Source organism: Mauremys reevesii, linkage group 1 (genome assembly GCF_016161935.1).
Source record: "Mauremys reevesii isolate NIE-2019 linkage group 1, ASM1616193v1, whole genome shotgun sequence".
NCBI classification, from domain to species: domain Eukaryota; kingdom Metazoa; phylum Chordata; order Testudines; family Geoemydidae; genus Mauremys; species Mauremys reevesii.
Genome location: NC_052623.1, coordinates 239,288,251 through 239,304,641, shown reverse-complemented (window position 1 = coordinate 239,304,641; position 16,391 = coordinate 239,288,251). Strand labels below are relative to the sequence as shown.

The 16,391-nt window shown below is 44.3% G+C and overlaps 1 protein-coding gene across 3 annotated transcripts in view; it reads right to left on the bottom strand.

Moving 5' to 3' along the window:
* TM7SF3 (transmembrane 7 superfamily member 3) overlaps positions 1–14,273 on the bottom strand; it is a 30,775-nt gene extending 16,502 nt beyond the window's left edge. The window contains exon 1 of one of the 3 annotated variants that reach the window (XM_039543136.1): positions 14,038–14,273. In XM_039543136.1, the coding sequence (XP_039399070.1) occupies positions 14,038–14,122 (85 nt within the window). In that variant the 5' untranslated portion in view covers positions 14,123–14,273. The other 2 variants (XM_039543140.1, XM_039543147.1) reach the window with 2 other exon arrangements.
* Between the last annotated feature and the right edge of the window lie 2,118 nt (positions 14,274–16,391).

Sequence of the window (16,391 nt, the reverse complement as noted above, 5' to 3'; positions counted from 1 at the left end):
ACAAAGCAGAATTTGGTACAAAAAATAAATAAAATTAAATTTAAAAAAATATTTAATTCCCAGCAGAACGCCACAGACCATAAAAAGATCTGCTTCTCCAGAAGAAAGCCATAATGAGAGTTTAAGCCTGGGACCAACAATGAGTGTACATCAAAGGGGCTGTCCTCACTAAAATCTTAAGATGTGCAGAACTGAGTTAGCCGACAATGCTGGCCATGCCTGAACTGACTGCAAACAAGACAAACGGCATTTGGTATGGCGTAAATACGATGAGTTGAGTTAGCTGACATGATGCTGTATGCCACTTTCCCTTGTTTACTGGCATAACTGACTGGTCAGTGCACTATCCTCACAATGTAGTCTTTAGACATACCAGGTGGAATCCAGAGCCTGCTGAACTCAATGGCAAAACTTCCAGAATTCACCCAAGATTTCCTAGTGAAGACATGCCTAGCCACTTTAGAGAAGTTTAACATTTTTCCTTGGTGCACATTGATCTTTGAATTCTGCATCGATGGCACAGTAAGTTTCTAAGTGAGGAGATCTAATAAAAGTTAATTCATTCAAAGAGAAGTTTGGGGGCTGAAGCCAGGACAGTTTCCCTTAAATAATGCAGTCTTGCTGGAGTGTGATCCTTAAATTGAGAGGTACACCCTCTGCATTAGTTTAAGAACCACACTGTGTGACCCAGCATACCAGATCATGAGAATTAACTAGTTATTTAGGTTCTGCAAGAAAGCCTAATTAGTGCCAGTAGCTGAGGGGAGAAAAAAAAAATCTACATACAAGACCTCAAAATCTATTTGTCATGTAATTAAAGAAGCTCATTTTTTGTAATCAGTGGGTCTTCTGTTTTTGTTTTTAATGGCTTCTTTCAGATATATGGTTAGGTTTCTATCAGCCCTAGTCTACACTACAAGTTTGTGCCAGTATAACTACATTGCTCAGGGGTGTGGATTTTCTATACCCCAAGTGACGTAGTTACACCAACCTAAGCCCCCGGTGTAGACAGCGCTATGTCGATAGGAGGGTTTCTCCCTCTCTCTTGAGGCGTAGGGAGCATCTCCACTAAGCACTACAGCAGTGCAGCTTCAGTGCTGTAAGTGTAGATAAGCCTTCAGTTTTAAACCAAGAGGCACAATCCATGCTAAGTTCTCTCTGCCCCCAACCAGTAGTCTAGCTAGCAGAGAACTCACCAGGCATAAAAACATACGTGAGCTACTTCCTCAGCAGAACAACTCTTATCATGGAGTAAATGCTGACACATATGTTGCCTATTATTCCATGCTTCTGTTAGATGGACTGGATTTGCTTTGAGGACAGCGCTGCTGATTCCCTTCCCCAATCCCCTCACAGAATATGCAGCGGTCAGGTGCCCTTTTAAACCCTCAAGAGGATACTGTAAAGTTAGCCTCACCGAAGGTATGAGACTTGGGAGGACTACAGTAGCAGCAACCACAGCCAGACTGGATTATACGCACAGGAATTCAGAACTATCAAAAGAAAAAACTTTACCCTTGCACATTTTTAGAAGGTCTCTTTCTCTAAGTCTATAATATATAACTAAACTATTGTTGTACGTAAAGTAAATAAGGTTTTTAAAATGTTTAAGAAGCTTCATTTAAAAATTAAAATAAAATGCAGAGCCCCCCGGACTGGTGGCCAGGACTCGGGCAGTGAGAGTGCCACTGAAAAAAAATCAGCTCGCGTGCTGCCTTTGGCACACATGCCATAGGTTGCCTACCCCTGCTCTATAGTATGCTTTCAGATGCTCCCGTTGATTGCAACAATAGCCCCATTTATGGTTTTAGTTTTTACTTCATACAACACAGGCCTTGCACCAAGCCTGCAAGGAATGCATATTCTCCCCCATCTCAACCTTCACTAAGACCTTGTCTACACTAAAGTGTTTTGTTGACAAAAGTCAGCTTTCGTTGACAAAACAGTGGAGGTGTACACACTACAGTGCTCCTCCCACTGATTTAACTCTCCTGCCATGCCAACAAAATAAAGCCACCTTGAGGAGAGGATAGGGCTTTCTGCAGCAAAAGTTAGATTGATGCAGTGTGTGTAGACACTGCACTTGGTGATGTCACCTCCCAAAGGCCATTTATGGAGTCTCACAATGCCCATCCTGACTGCTCTGGTCAGTGGATCAAACTCCACTGCCCTACATCCAGGTACATAGGCATCTGCCCCTCCCCCTTTAAAGGGACAGGAATTTTTGAAATTCCACTTCCTGTTTGCTCAGCATGGAAAGCTCACATTGCCTCTTTCCAGCTGACTGTAGCAGCTCCACACACTAAATGATCTCCCACATAGAGTACACTAGAGTAGTGGGATCTGCTGGCTCTGTACGGAGGGAAGGTTGGACAGTCCCAGCTCCGCTCCAGTCATAACTTCTATATCTATGGGCAGATTTCCGTGGCATGTTGGATAAGGGCTATGAACGGGACATGCATCAGTGCCGTGCAAAGATAAAGAAGCTGAGGCAAGCATACCAGAAGGCAAGGGAGTCAAACTGTCACTGGTGCTGCACTGAAGACCTGCTGCTTCTACAAGGAGCTGGATGCCATCCTCAGCAGCGACCCCATCTCCACCACCAAGGGCCCCATGGATACTTCAGGGGGGTTGGAGATAACGGCCAGCAGACTCAATCCCGAGGACGAAGAGGTGGACAAAGAAGTGGAGTTGGAGGATGAGATGGGACAAGCAATAGGGTCATCTGGTAGCGTGTCAAGCCAGGAACGCTTCTTAACCCCAGAGGGTTCGAGCCAGTCCCCGCACTCTGGCTGTGGTGCACTTGATGCAGGAGAGGGGAGCTCTGGTAAGTGCTCACTTTGAGTTGATACTGCTCAGTTACATGAGGCAGAGCTGTCCTTTATTTTGTTATATGCTAGAAGTGAGTTAAAAGATAGACACAAACACAGCTAGTTTTGTACAGTTCTGCTTCACATTCCCTTGTGCAGCTACGCAGTGGAGACCCTGCAGAACACACTGAGATTTCACGGGAATCCTTCAGGAGAGATCTCTAGGGAACTTTCTTGGAGGTACTTGCCAATCCTCCACTTAAGGTTCCTTGGCAGAGCTGCTTTGTTCCTTCCCCCATTGTAGATAACTTTTCCACGCCAATCAATAATCACATAGGGACCAGGTCTGAAGCCGCACACGTGCAGGAGATACAACCTTGCTTACCTTCAGGAGTGAGATATCAGCTTCAATTACCCCCACGTGTGCAAAATGGTGGCAGAATTTACAATATTTTCTGTAGTCGCTTGCAGTGATCCCTTTAAAAAAATCACCTAGACCTTTTGCCCCATCTTGAAACTCCCCACCCCACCCAGGCCAAACTCACCACATTTTGGGTGTTCACCAAGCTGTGCGCTTGCCAAGGGACAGTGAGAAAGAGGTGTATTTTACTATTATGAGTCAATGCTGTAAGTGCTCTAACAATCGTGCCTCTGTTTATTGTTTCTTGAGCTTCTGCAGACGTGGCCTTCAGGGGAACCCCCTACACACCAGCGGAGTGCCTCTGCCAGATAAGGAAGTGACCCTAGAGGAGCCAGGAGGACAAGTTTTGGGAGGTGCTCCAATCCTTTAATGCCACAGATCAAGAATACAGGTTGGGGAGACAATTAATGAATGATTTTAAATAGATAGCCAGGACAGGAAGCTGGGCCAGGAGGGAATTTTAGTGAGCCAGGAACAGATGATAAAAGTGATGGAGGACCAAACCAAGATGCTGAAGTCCCTAACTGAGCTGCAGGCAGAACACTTGTGTGCTCACCCACCCTACCCCGCAGCCCATACAGAACCGCTTGCCATGCCCTCCCCAAACTCCTCTCACACATTCCTTGCATCTTCCTGGTCCATCGCAGTACCCCGTTCACTCTACTCCTTCCAAACTGAAAGCTGGATTTACACCCAGCTACGAGAGCCTCCATCATGAGAGTGTTCCTCTCCGTGGTAGTCCCTTTCAACAAAGCATTTTCTGTGCTTTGTTTATTGCTGTTTAATAAAAAAAAAAATATTCAAAGAATCTTTTTTTTTTTGTCTTCTACACACAGTGGTTGCTGCTGGAATTAATACACTGGCACATTTGCAGACTACAACTCACAGCTAGGAAGCAACCCCCCATGGTGGACTTCCCGACTCCAAGCTGATTCACAACTAAACAGTAGCAGTCTGGAGTTGTCAGCTTCCACACATCAATCGCCATGCGCTTCTCCACCGAAAGGGCAGCTCTCATTTTAGTGTCCTTGTGCCACAGTGCTAGGGCGTGCTCTGCACACCTTTCCAGGAGGGTGTCTTTGCAGATCCAAGAGTTCTGCAGCCACTGCTCATCATCCCAGGTGTGAATAAAGATGCGATCCCATCACTGTGTGCAGCTGCTCCGTGAATGTCAACAGTAATCTGGTATTGTTTCTTTCCTTGGCACAGGGCAGGGCAGGCATGACAGATTCCTGTTCAGATTTGACGCTCATGAGATTACAGCTCTTCATGCAGTATTGTCCTTTATAATACTGATCAAAACAGTAGAAAGCAATGCAGGATCCATGCTTTCACGTGGAGATGGTGGACATACAGTAACCAGGGACTGTTGAAAAATGGTACGAAATGTAGTCGGAAGCCCATGGAATGATGGGACAGAAAAAACTGCATCATGGGATGTTGAGCCTGCACCTATGATGCACTGCGATCCACTTCGCCTTCCCACAACTCCCAGCTGCAGAAGGTGCAGAGTAGCACAGACTGTTACCCACAGTGCACTACTCTCACTGTTGATGCTAGAGCAGAAACTGAACAGGCTCTGCTGACAAAAGGAATGTTGTATGAACATGCACAAGCAATGTAATTAGAGCAGTTTATAATCGTCAGCGTAACTTGTGTCAACTTATCTCTGTAGTTGAAACACAGCCTAAGGCAGGGGTTCTCAAACTGGGGGTTGGGACCCCTCAGGGAGTCATGAGATTATTATGTGGGGGTCACGAGCTGTCAGCCTCCACCTCAAACCCCACTTTGCCTCCAGCATTTATAATGGTGTTAAATATATAAAAAGGTATTTTTAATTTATAAGGGGGGAGGGGGTAACACTCAGAGGCTTGCTATGTGAAAGGGGTCACCAGTACAAAAGGTTTGAGAATCATTGGCCTAAGGAGTTGCAACTTTAAAGTAACTACCATTTACCATAGTTAATAGGTAGCAACAAAACCCACAGTGCTTAAAGTAACTGCTCAATATGCTGACTGCTCAAAACTGCTTACTACTTCATAACGTCTACTCAGCTGTTTTTCACATCAGCTGAACATTAATCAGTGGGACCATGTGAGGATTCTTTCCTTGAAGGAGTTAGACTGGTTTAACTACTCTCTGGTGTGGATTTTTCACAGTCCTTGAGAGGTAGCTATGCAGATGTAACTTTTCAGTATAGACCAGCCCTTATTCTGGAAACAAGAGTGCTTTTTTTCCCCCAAGTTTAGCTTAATCCACAATAAGAGTGTACACACTTGGGAGTTATTTCAGAATAACCCATGTGTAGACAAGCCCTTATATACAGTTAGTGTTTGTTAAATGATTTTGCCAGTCTTATTCTGTGGCCTCGAACTGGCTCCAAATCACTTACACCCGAATGGCTCATCCAGAAAAAATAAGGTCAACACACAAACAGCAGTTCTTTTAGAGTCAGTTTCAAACACATTCGGTGGAGAGGTCTGAAGTCCAGTTCTAATTATCGTTCATGGGCCATAATTACAGATTTAGTACTCCATATTTCCTTCAGTCCATAGGGATAATTCCCATTTATGTCAACAAGAAGTTTATACAAAGAGCAAGGGCAGAGTTATAATTCAAAACTTAGCTTTTGTTTTGTAGTATCTTGATGCTGCATTCAGCATCATTCACTGGGAAAATAAGCTCACTTTTAGGATCCCTGTTATTATTTCTCTTTTTTCGTCATGAGTTTCTTTTCTTTGAATGTCTCCCTTCCATAGTTTCTTCCATGCAACAACTTCCAGTCCCTTCCACCTTACCAGCAATGAAACAGTCACAGTTTTCAACCATTGTTTCAGGTGGCCTGCAGATTCAAGAATATAACACAGCCACAGCTACCCTCTGTTCACATTCTGATAGTTACCTTCCTGGGTGCTAAAAGATTTCATATTAAAAAGTTTTTACAGATTCTGCAGAACTAATATGCCATGCAAGCCACACAAACACCACTTGATAGACTTAACATGCCTACTTTTGAGTCATCTGTCACATATTAGGCTTCCCCTCAGTGCAGCCTCTGAGCATATCATTTCAGACATTTAGATTTAAGATAGATCATTTATAAACAATTCCACAATTAAAGCAGTAGCCTGATTAATGAAAGTGAACTTATTTCTTACTCCAAAAGGAAAAGAAAACGGATTCTTGGTGTTTGGCTTTTAACACCACCACCACCACCAAAAAAAGCTGCCTTCTAGAATCGAGCAGTTTCAACAGCTAGAATCAAAGAGGAATTTTTCACAGGCACTAAATTCACACAAAAGAGAATTTTCCATAACCTTTTTAACTCTTGTTTAGCCACAGTACAGGCAATAGCCAGTGAAAGGCTTTCCCCACTGCCTCAGCCCCAAACTACAGGAACAAGCAGCGCTTACTTTATGCCAGAGCTTGCCAGTGCTGAGCCCCGGCACCTCTAGGCTTGGCCGTTCATAGCCCTGGCATCTCTGGGCTTGGCGCATTAGTTATGAATATTAAAAAAAAAAATGGCTTGAGTCCCGGCACCTTTTTCATTACAAATTAAGCACTGGGAATAAGGGTTCAATTCATCTTGGCTCTCATTAAGCAAGCTGAGAGGGCAATTCAGTCTCCATGCCTATGCAAAGAGCCCAAAAAGGGTGCAAACTGAGGTGTTTGTTCTGCAGTGTCCAAGATCTGTCTGTCCATTGAAACCTGATCAACTTGTTTATACAGAGGCCTGTAAACAGCCAAAGCCACCAATAAAGGAAATGTATCATTTATTAAGAGTTTAGGAGAGCCAAGATAGAGGTACTAGAGAGGACATCTCCCCCACTCAGTTATATCAAGTTGGAAGATTCCTTACTCTGAGGTTTACTATTAAAAGTTTCCTCTTAAAGTCTCTAGTTATTTTGTCATCCCAAGCAGACATGTGTTCTGCTTGTACAGCATTACTGGTTGCATCAACAAGTGATGAATGGAAAAGAAACAGCCTACTTAGGAGTCCCTCACCATTATATGACAAGTTCTCAGTTACATGTCAGAGTGTATAAAGGCATAAAAATACATGTTTAAGTTATGGGCAGTTTAATACAGAATTTTTACAAGTTCTGGGAAGCTTAGTACTGGTGAAAAGTGTCATATTGACAGCCAGGGGAACAAAGTCCTCTACCCATAGATCACTACATAGCCTGCACCACCACTTGGCTGTGTTGCTGCAGCCGTCCCTGTATTGAATACAAGTATCACAGTAGCACTAAGGGGGCTCAGCTGAGATTGAGGCCCCTCTGCGCTAGAGAGCTTTCTGTTTAAGTAGGCAAAAGTAGGAGGGAAACAGAGAGGTGAAGTTATCGGCCCAAATTCACACAGCAGGTCAGTGGCAGAGCCAGAAATAGAATCCAAGTCCTCCAAGACCATACCTTAGTCACTGGACAAAAAAAGTGGGATCAGGAAACCCAAACCTGAATGATCACCTCTAGGGGATACTAGCTTAGTTCAGTCTACAGGTCTATTCCATTCTTTGCCTCCCTTCTAGAAGGTTAAACAGCCAGATAGTGATGACTTTTGATTGCTACCAAACCAGGCTGGATTTGAACTGGTGACCTAGAGATAACAAGGAATTTTGTTTGCTAGACCTGGAATTAAAAGCAAAATATAATCAGAGGCAGCAGCATTTGGCAAATATTACTTAGTGTTTGCTTACTGGATATTCATTAACATTAAGATCAGAGCACAATGATTTTAATGTAGAACAGAAAAACTGTAGAACTAAGTAAGTAGGTGCATCTCAAAACCCACTGCTTCATCACTTTGTATTGTATCCCATCCTCTCTCTGCAGGATGTTAGTTTTGGCCCTCCTCCTGGACTGATGAGGCAGAGATTCACCTGCGTCAAGCTCAGTGCAGCATCATGGCCTTTGAAAGTCACCTTTTTGGGGGCCAGGGATCTTACATTTCTGTAGAGTGCTTCATAACCCTGGGACATAAATGTCCCATTACCACTCTAGTCCAGCAGTCAGTCTGGTCAGCCTTGCTTTAGGGTTCATACAAGTTTTTTTTGTGAATTTTGTATCTCAAGACTATACATTTTAAAAGTCTGCCTGATGATTATCACTGTTGAGCATTTGGAATTATCAACATTTCATCCCCGCCTTGCCACCCCACCCATCATCAAGTGTTCACACATTATTTGGGGCATACAAAAAATAAGGCACAAGAGTTGTTAATACATGCATTTCATGTATTCATATTTGCAATATTATTAATATGTATATGACTAATACAAGTATATGAGGCAGGAGGTGGGGGGGAATACAGTATGAATCTTAATTTTCAATTCATATGTTGAACACTTTTTAATGTGAAAAAACATTCAAAATATTTGTTAAAGTTATAGTAATATTTTAACCAAATACGCCAAAGCACTTTTCCCACACTCATGCCTGAAGATGTGCTCATTTTCTATAAAATGCTTCAGTTGGTGGTGGTAGGGAGCTGACCTTTGGTGTTGACGTGGTACCTTTACCAATTTTCACTGCACGTTATTTCTCCCATGCTTCTGACATGGTGGCACAGTTTGCCAATTCAAAGCCATCAGGCATTGCTGCATGGATGTCAACTAGCTCACAGAATCTTCAACACGGTGGCAAGGCCAAAATAGGATGCTACTGCATTACTGCCCAAGGGTGCAAGGGCAGCTAACAGTCCAGGCACAATGTTCTAGTGTTGCTCTGCAGTAGCATGAATGTCTATTACAGCTCTCTTGAACTAGAGATTCCATAATCACTTAAGAAATTAGGCCTGTTCAAGGTGATGATGCAAGAGTAAAACAATCATCAGTGTTATCTGATAATTCCCACAGGATTCTCTTTCGCAACCATCACCATTTGTTGTATAAGGAGGTTGTCTGACTCCTCAGGTGGCCATATCTTCCCTATTGATCACCACACCTTCTTCTTTACTTCAACTGGGGTGTGGTCTCTACCTGCAGTGACTAGCTTGTGCTCCAATAGGTTCTCTTGGTCAAAATTCTTGTCTTGCATGAGTTCTGTACAAAAGATGTTAATCAAGTTTCTTGTTTCCAGTTACCGTCAAAAACAACTTTCTGTGGCAGTAGCTCTGTACTTGCACTCAGCTGATGCACACTGCTTGCTTCTGTAGCTCTGCTAGATCTTGTGACACTCTTTGTGATGAGGTCTTTGCACTTTTCAAAGACAAGGTGTACATCACCTACAGCTAGCTTGTGTTCAGTGCAAACTCAGAAATTGGACACAAAGTCCTTGAATATCACTTGCTGGCCAGCATACCACTGAAAGAAGTGGAACGGTCAATGACTTTACAGGTGATGTCTTGTTAAGTATGTCTAGTTGACACCTCTATCTGCAGCTGGTTCTTTAGCTTAAACTTAGTCTTGGAAAGTCTCATGTCACCAGAGTCAGAGAACCTTGACACTGGTACAGGAACCAACTCATGGGACAAAATATTCTTCATGTCAACCTCTCGTGAACTTGTTTGTAGGCAAGTGTCAAATGCCTTTGTTGGACAAACCTGTACATGCTTTGTCCCTGCCAGTGGCTCTGCTATCCCTGGTATTGTGTTACAGAACCCTGTGGGCCAGCTCCGTTCAAATTCTTGCATTTGGTGAATTCCAATTGTAAGTGTCCTCTACACTGATGGATAGCAGTGCCACTCTACCACTGACAATGTTTATTATTTCCTCTGGGTGTTTAGTGGGGTTTAAGGGATCAATACACAGCTCTGGCTTCTTATTAATGCTTTCTCTGTCCCTTGCAACTGCAGCAATCCTTGACTTGATTTCTTCATGAGGCAGAAATACAAGAGATGCACAAAGAAGGTGGTTTTGAAGTACATGTCATTGCATATACCATTCCATATTCCTGGAACATGGTCAGCTGTTTTCATGCACCATGTGTTTGTTTATAATCTGTTAATGTCTATAACTGTCCAATATTTCAAAATTACTTCTCAGGAGTGAGTATGTTAGAATTTAAGTGAGCGTGTTCAGAGAACAATAAATTGGCTTGTGTCTCTGGGAGAGGAGGAAGCATACTAGTAAGGTATATTCCTAATACAGACACTAATACGGAGATAACATATGTACCCTTCTAACTAATTTATGTTCCATAATAAAATATTAGTATGAAGTTTATTAAAAAAATTGAAATTTAGTGAAAGGGGGTTTCACTGTCACCTCGCTTGTGAATCAGGAGCGGGGTGGAATTAAGTGCTAAGCAGCGACAGGGGGTCATCAGGCAGTTGTTTTTTTGTTTTTTTAAGAATTTAGGGTTTTTCAATTCGGAATCCACAAGAACAAAAAACAAACAAACACTGTATGGACACTAAAGCAAAGTATTCACAAAAATTTGTATTTCGCTACCAAACTACTCCCCCAAGCCATTCAATTTTCCCTCATCACATTATTGCCCAATTTTCCCACTAGGCAAAAATCACCTTGAGTTATTTCCATGTTTGTCTCAATGATTCCATACAAACTTTCTCAATCAAGGAACCACATTGGCAGTGGAACCAAATTAACTCAGCAAATAAAAGGGTAGGGGAAACCCAACCACTCATCTATAGTCCCTCCTTTTACTCTTAAATGTCACAAGGGACTCCGAGTCTTTAAGATTGTCTAGAGGGCCCTTTTATATGGTGGTATTTTATGTGCAGGAATTATCAGCATAAGGAAGGGCCACTGACAAGCCCCCCCAATACACTGCAAATATAGCAGGCCCTGGAAAGGGAGTCAAGTCAGTTAAGTTCCACCTGTGCTAGGTCTCTTAACTGGCTCCCTGAAACTAGGACAGCATAGACTACACAAAGCTTTCAGTTTGTTACAAAGGCATTGTTACCCTATCTGCACGATAAACACAACTGTTGTAGTGCTGTGCCATTACGTGACAGACAAGTACAACTGTTTTCTCCCATTTGAGGAAAGAAAAAGAATCCTGGTGAAATATGATAGCCTAAGTCTCCTGTACCAACCTGTTGTTCGCCCAGTAGTACTGCGGTACAGGATTAGAATTTCAGCAGAGATGACAAGGGGAGTACTAGAAACTAGATTGTCACACACATCCTGTAATGCATTTGCAAGGACACAGATCGGACCCACCTAACTTCTTTCATACACCAATATACATTTGAAAGGGGTAATTAGAGAGCTAGCAAAGAAAACCCAGCCACTTCCTCCAAACTCAGAAGCTATATTGTTAATACAAAAGCACATGAACAATCACTGGATATTCCTAGCCAAGTGGATTATTAATTTATATTTCAGGTTTACTTTAAAAAGTGTTTGGTCATAGATGTGTTCAATGTTTTTTAATCTAAAGCTGGTTGAGAGTGTTTCCTACATTTTTTGACCAGCTTTATAAAAATGTAGGTCTGCCTTGCAACAGTAGCCAGGCATCCTCCAAGGGGAAGTGGGTTAGCTTAGTAGCACTTTTGCTGTTTCCCCACTTTAATGTACTGCGGAAACCAACAACAACACATAACCATAAAAAGTGTGAAAAACAACTTCTTCCTCTGGTCTCTTTTGGATGAGAAAGGAAGTAATTACCAGCATTTTACAAACACAGGGATTCAATCAACCTCAGCCCAGGTTTTCCTAAGTGCTCTCTAGTTTTAGGTGCCCAATTTGAGATATTCAGGGCCTGATTTTCAGAAGCACACCCCCAACTAACTTCAGCTCAGCATCTCCACAGGGAGGGAGAAACGGAGACTCAATGTGTCTCAAGCTGAGTACCAAATTAGCGCGCACATAATTTTTTTTAAATGTTGGCCTAAAATCTTATTACATATGACAGGGGCTGGAAGTTCCTTGTTGCCAAATATTTTCTATGCTTTACTAAACGATATTAAATTTAAAGCAAAGTTGTAAGAATCAAATCAAAGATCCTCCAAACCATCAGACTGATGTGGTGAAGGTAAGTCAATTTCATAGCCAACAGTAAACAAGGGAGAGAGATATGGCCAGTGTCACATCTGACTACCTTTGACTATCCCTAACCCCATGGACCAGTTATCCATTTTGCAGCTGGGTGAACTGGAGGTGGCCTTTCAGTGCAAGATGGAACATGACTCGAACTCATGAGCTTCAGGATTGTAGTCGAGTGCCTTAGCCATTGTAAGACAAGCTAAAAAGGAAATTCAGAGTTAAGGTCAAGTTGCCATGCATGGATTGGTCTACACTACAGACTTATGTCAATATAATGACATTGCACTGCTGAACTAATTTGGATTCAAGAACCAGGCTTTTAGAACAGTTTGCTTCATAGTCATGGCTATTTCTTGGATCATTAGCCAAGAAATGACCAACACTTTGCAAGCTTTAAAAAACAAAAAACAGGTCTACTAGACGAATCAGTTTCTCTAAACCTCTACTGCCTATTGACTCGACAGGGTGACACACTGATCCAGAAGAGTCTATATGCTTGAATTAACCATGATATCTGTAGTACTAAAATTCATGTATTTGCTTAACACTTTTGCACAACTTAGGGCTTTTGAAAGAGAAACGTCAAGTTAAAAACACGAGCCACACAGTTTACTAGTTATCAGCAAAATGAGATTAAAATCAATTTCTGCAATTCTTAGAACAGATAGATATCATCAGAAGTTTGGAACCAACCAAAAAACCATTTCTGAATTAAGGAAGTTTCAAGTCCAGTGTCTCCAGACTCACATTCAGTTTACGAACCAGGAACAAGAAGGATAATTAGGGCAATGCTAATACAGCCTCAAACTATAGTGGGTGAACAATACATCTATAATCTCTTCATACTGAAAATTTTGTTACAACTAGAACTTCAAAAGATTTCAGAGATATCTTTGTATAAAACAGATTGCGTCCATCAGGTGGACCTTTATTTTCCACATCCATTATTCAAACACACACTGTCCAACCTTCATTGTGCATCACAATCCAACAGTTTGAAGGAAACTGCCCATATTTCAAGGAGGGCATACAAATAGTAGTTCGATTTCTTGTTTTAACCAATTTTGAGACTGCTCTGTTTTACCATTCAATGAAGTCATGCCCTCCAAGAGAAGTACAGTACTGTTGCTTACAGGCTAGCCATAGTGCTATTAAGATTCTCTCTTCAATAATGAAATGCTTGTTCATGGCAGGAAAAAAGCCTCACTGTTGCCAAAACATATGACTGAGCCCTGACCCATGAAACACATGACATGCTCCTTTAAAGCCTATAGTGCTCATGATCACTTTGCTGCTTATGCAAAGCACCTGATTTTGGTAACCAACCCAATTCATGCCAATTCCCCACTGTGCAGAATACATCCTAGTGTGCAACGTACTTTGACAGCTATTCAAACGTTCTTTGCAAATAAATAAAGATCCCAAGAAGGAACAGGGCTACCCCAGGACAGAGAAATTATTAGGAATCCTGACAAACTATTCTAGGCCACCCCTTATTTTCAGCTCATTGAAGCCTCTAGCAGCTGTGATCCAGGATCATCTTTGCAGCTTGAGAGAGATGATCCCTGGCTATTAACTATCTTTGTGGGGCGAACAATCCCGAGGTGGCCACCGGCTTATGAAAGTATCTTTCGCAAACACAGTTCAAAAATATCCAAGAAAACAAATAAGCTGTGAGCGATCTGTTTTTAAAACACATGCCTGCTTGTTTTGACCGTGCAGAAGTGAAAGAGGAGCCAGCTTTCTATTTCAAGCCACTGGGTGCCTCTGCTGTGGGCGGGAGGGGTTATTCTGATAGTCCCGGCCACAGGGGACCCTTTCTTTCCTTCCCTAGCCCGCCCCCCTTAATATCTTACCCGCGCTGGAGCTGACCGAGGCGTCACGCCTGCAAACGAGCCCCAGGACCAGCAAGGCGCTGGGAAAGAAGCGCGGGAGCCACATTGCAAGCCCGAGGTGGGGCGGGGGAAGGACTCCCCGAGAGGGCGGCTCGCGGGACGCTAACCCAGGCAGGCACTGCCCCTCATCGCAGCCCGGGGGCCAGCCCCATGCGCCCTACCGCCAGCCCGAGCCGGCCTCGCCTCCGCTCGGCCCCATTTCTAACCGGCAGGCTCCGCGCAGGCTCCCACTTCCGGCAATCAGCCCCGTGCTTCGCTTCGCGTCCGCGCCGGGCGCCTCCCTCGCTCTCGCTGGTTCCCGGCAGAACAGAGGCGGGGGCTGGCGAGCAGGAGATGCCAAGTTCCCGGGAAAGTGCGGGCGCCGCGGAGCTACGCAGGGGCTAGTCCTGCTTAACAGTGCACGCGAGGGGCCTCCAGGGTGGCTGGCAGTAGTTGTGCAAGGGACAAAAGTGGGTATTCACCCACGAAAGCTCATGCTGCAAAACGTCTGTTAGTCTATAAGGTGCCACAGGATTCTTTGCTGCTTTTAAGGGACAAAAACTAATCCTCCAGAACTAACGGAGGAAGGGCTCCCGTTTTGTATTGTCAGTGGTTTTCAAGTCTCAGCACTAGGGTTTGTGTTAAGGTAAATGTTAGCACTAGGGACTGTCTGACTGTCTCCGGAATGTCTGGCTGTCACAGATGTTATTGGGCCTGGCAGACGTCTCCTGGACTATGACCACAGACTCGGAGACTGGGTAGATCCCCTGACGCTTGCTCAGCGCACGGGGTTCTCCGCCCTCCGTGGTCCCCGGCGTGTACTTCAGGAGGTGAGGGCAGCCTTACTGCCCACTGCTCAGGTTTACCTTGACCAGGTCCTGCGGCAGGGTATTCCTCGCCCACCCTGCACCCCAGACCCTACGGACCTTTTCATCAGACCTCCGCCCCATGAGCCTCCCTGACTGTCCCACCACTGACCAGACAGCAATGTGAAAAATCAGGACAGGTGAGGAGTAATAGGAGCCTATATAAGAAAAAGCCCCCAAATATCGAGACCAGCCCTATAAAATCAGGACATCTGGCCATCCTAGTCCCACCCATACACCGCAAGCTAGCTGCACAATTTGCAGCCAGTTCGCTTCCAGACGCACCAAGGAAACACCTGTACATGCTTGTGCTTCACATCATCCATTTCCTCACCCTCATGTCCCGCCCCGATACGAAGTGGCGGGACCTATTGCCACCTATTGAGAGTGAAGAACCCCAGTGGGCAAGCCTATATTCCACCCTAGTCCCAAGGCCCACCGGGGATATTAGTTGGCGGCTCTTCCACGGAGCTGTGAGCACGGGCATTTACTTGGCATGCCTCACCCCCATCCTTGACGCCTGCCCTTTTTGCAGCATGAGGGAGACCCTGTCTTATGTATACCTGGAGTGCACCAGGTTGCAGCCCCGTTCCAGCTCCTCCTGAACATCCTTTTACATTTCTGGCTGCACTTTTCTCCTCACCTTTTCCTATACTCACACTCTATCCATGGACCCACAAAGTCGCAGAACCTCCTAGTTAACGTCCTCCTGGCGATGGCCAAAGCTGCCATCTACAACACCAGGCAGAGGATGTTGGCTGAGGGGGTTCTTTGCTATTGTGGGCCTATTTCCCTCCATTCACGCATCGGACCTCCCTCCATTCACATATCTGGGTTCCTCTGGGAGGCATCTGCTGGCTCCCTTGACACCTTAAAGAAGCAGTGGGCGCTGTCTGGGATTCTCTGCTTGGTGTCCCCTTCGGGCTCCCTTTATTTGACCGTTTGACCTTCACACCTGCCCCTGTTACATTTTTGGTTGTCCCCCGTAATTATTTGAGTTCCTAGACCTTGTGGATCCTCCCCTAAGGCTGGGGGAAGGTCCTTTAGCAATGGGTGGGCTTGCACCTGCCCGCATCCCAGAACCCAATAGGACCAGTGCCTAGAGGCCTGTTGGGATCAGGGCTCTGTTGTGCTAGGTGCTGTACGCACATAGTAACAGCTGTTGTGACAAGGTTCCAATCTAAACCATGGCCAGCATGGGAAAGTTGTATGTAAGCAATCCACCTCCCTAAGAAGTGGTAATTAGGCTGATCAAAGAATTCTGTGCTTGACCTAGCGCTGGCTACAGGAGGACTTAGGTTGACTTAATTATGCTGCTCAGAGGTGTGGATTTTTCACTCTTCTGATCCACATTGTTAAACTGATCTAATTTTCTTGTGTAGACCAGGCCTAAGATTCTGTACTTACTTGCACAACTGATTGCCCTAGCTGACTGAGAGTTTACTTTGTCAACAACATGCTCAAGCAGTT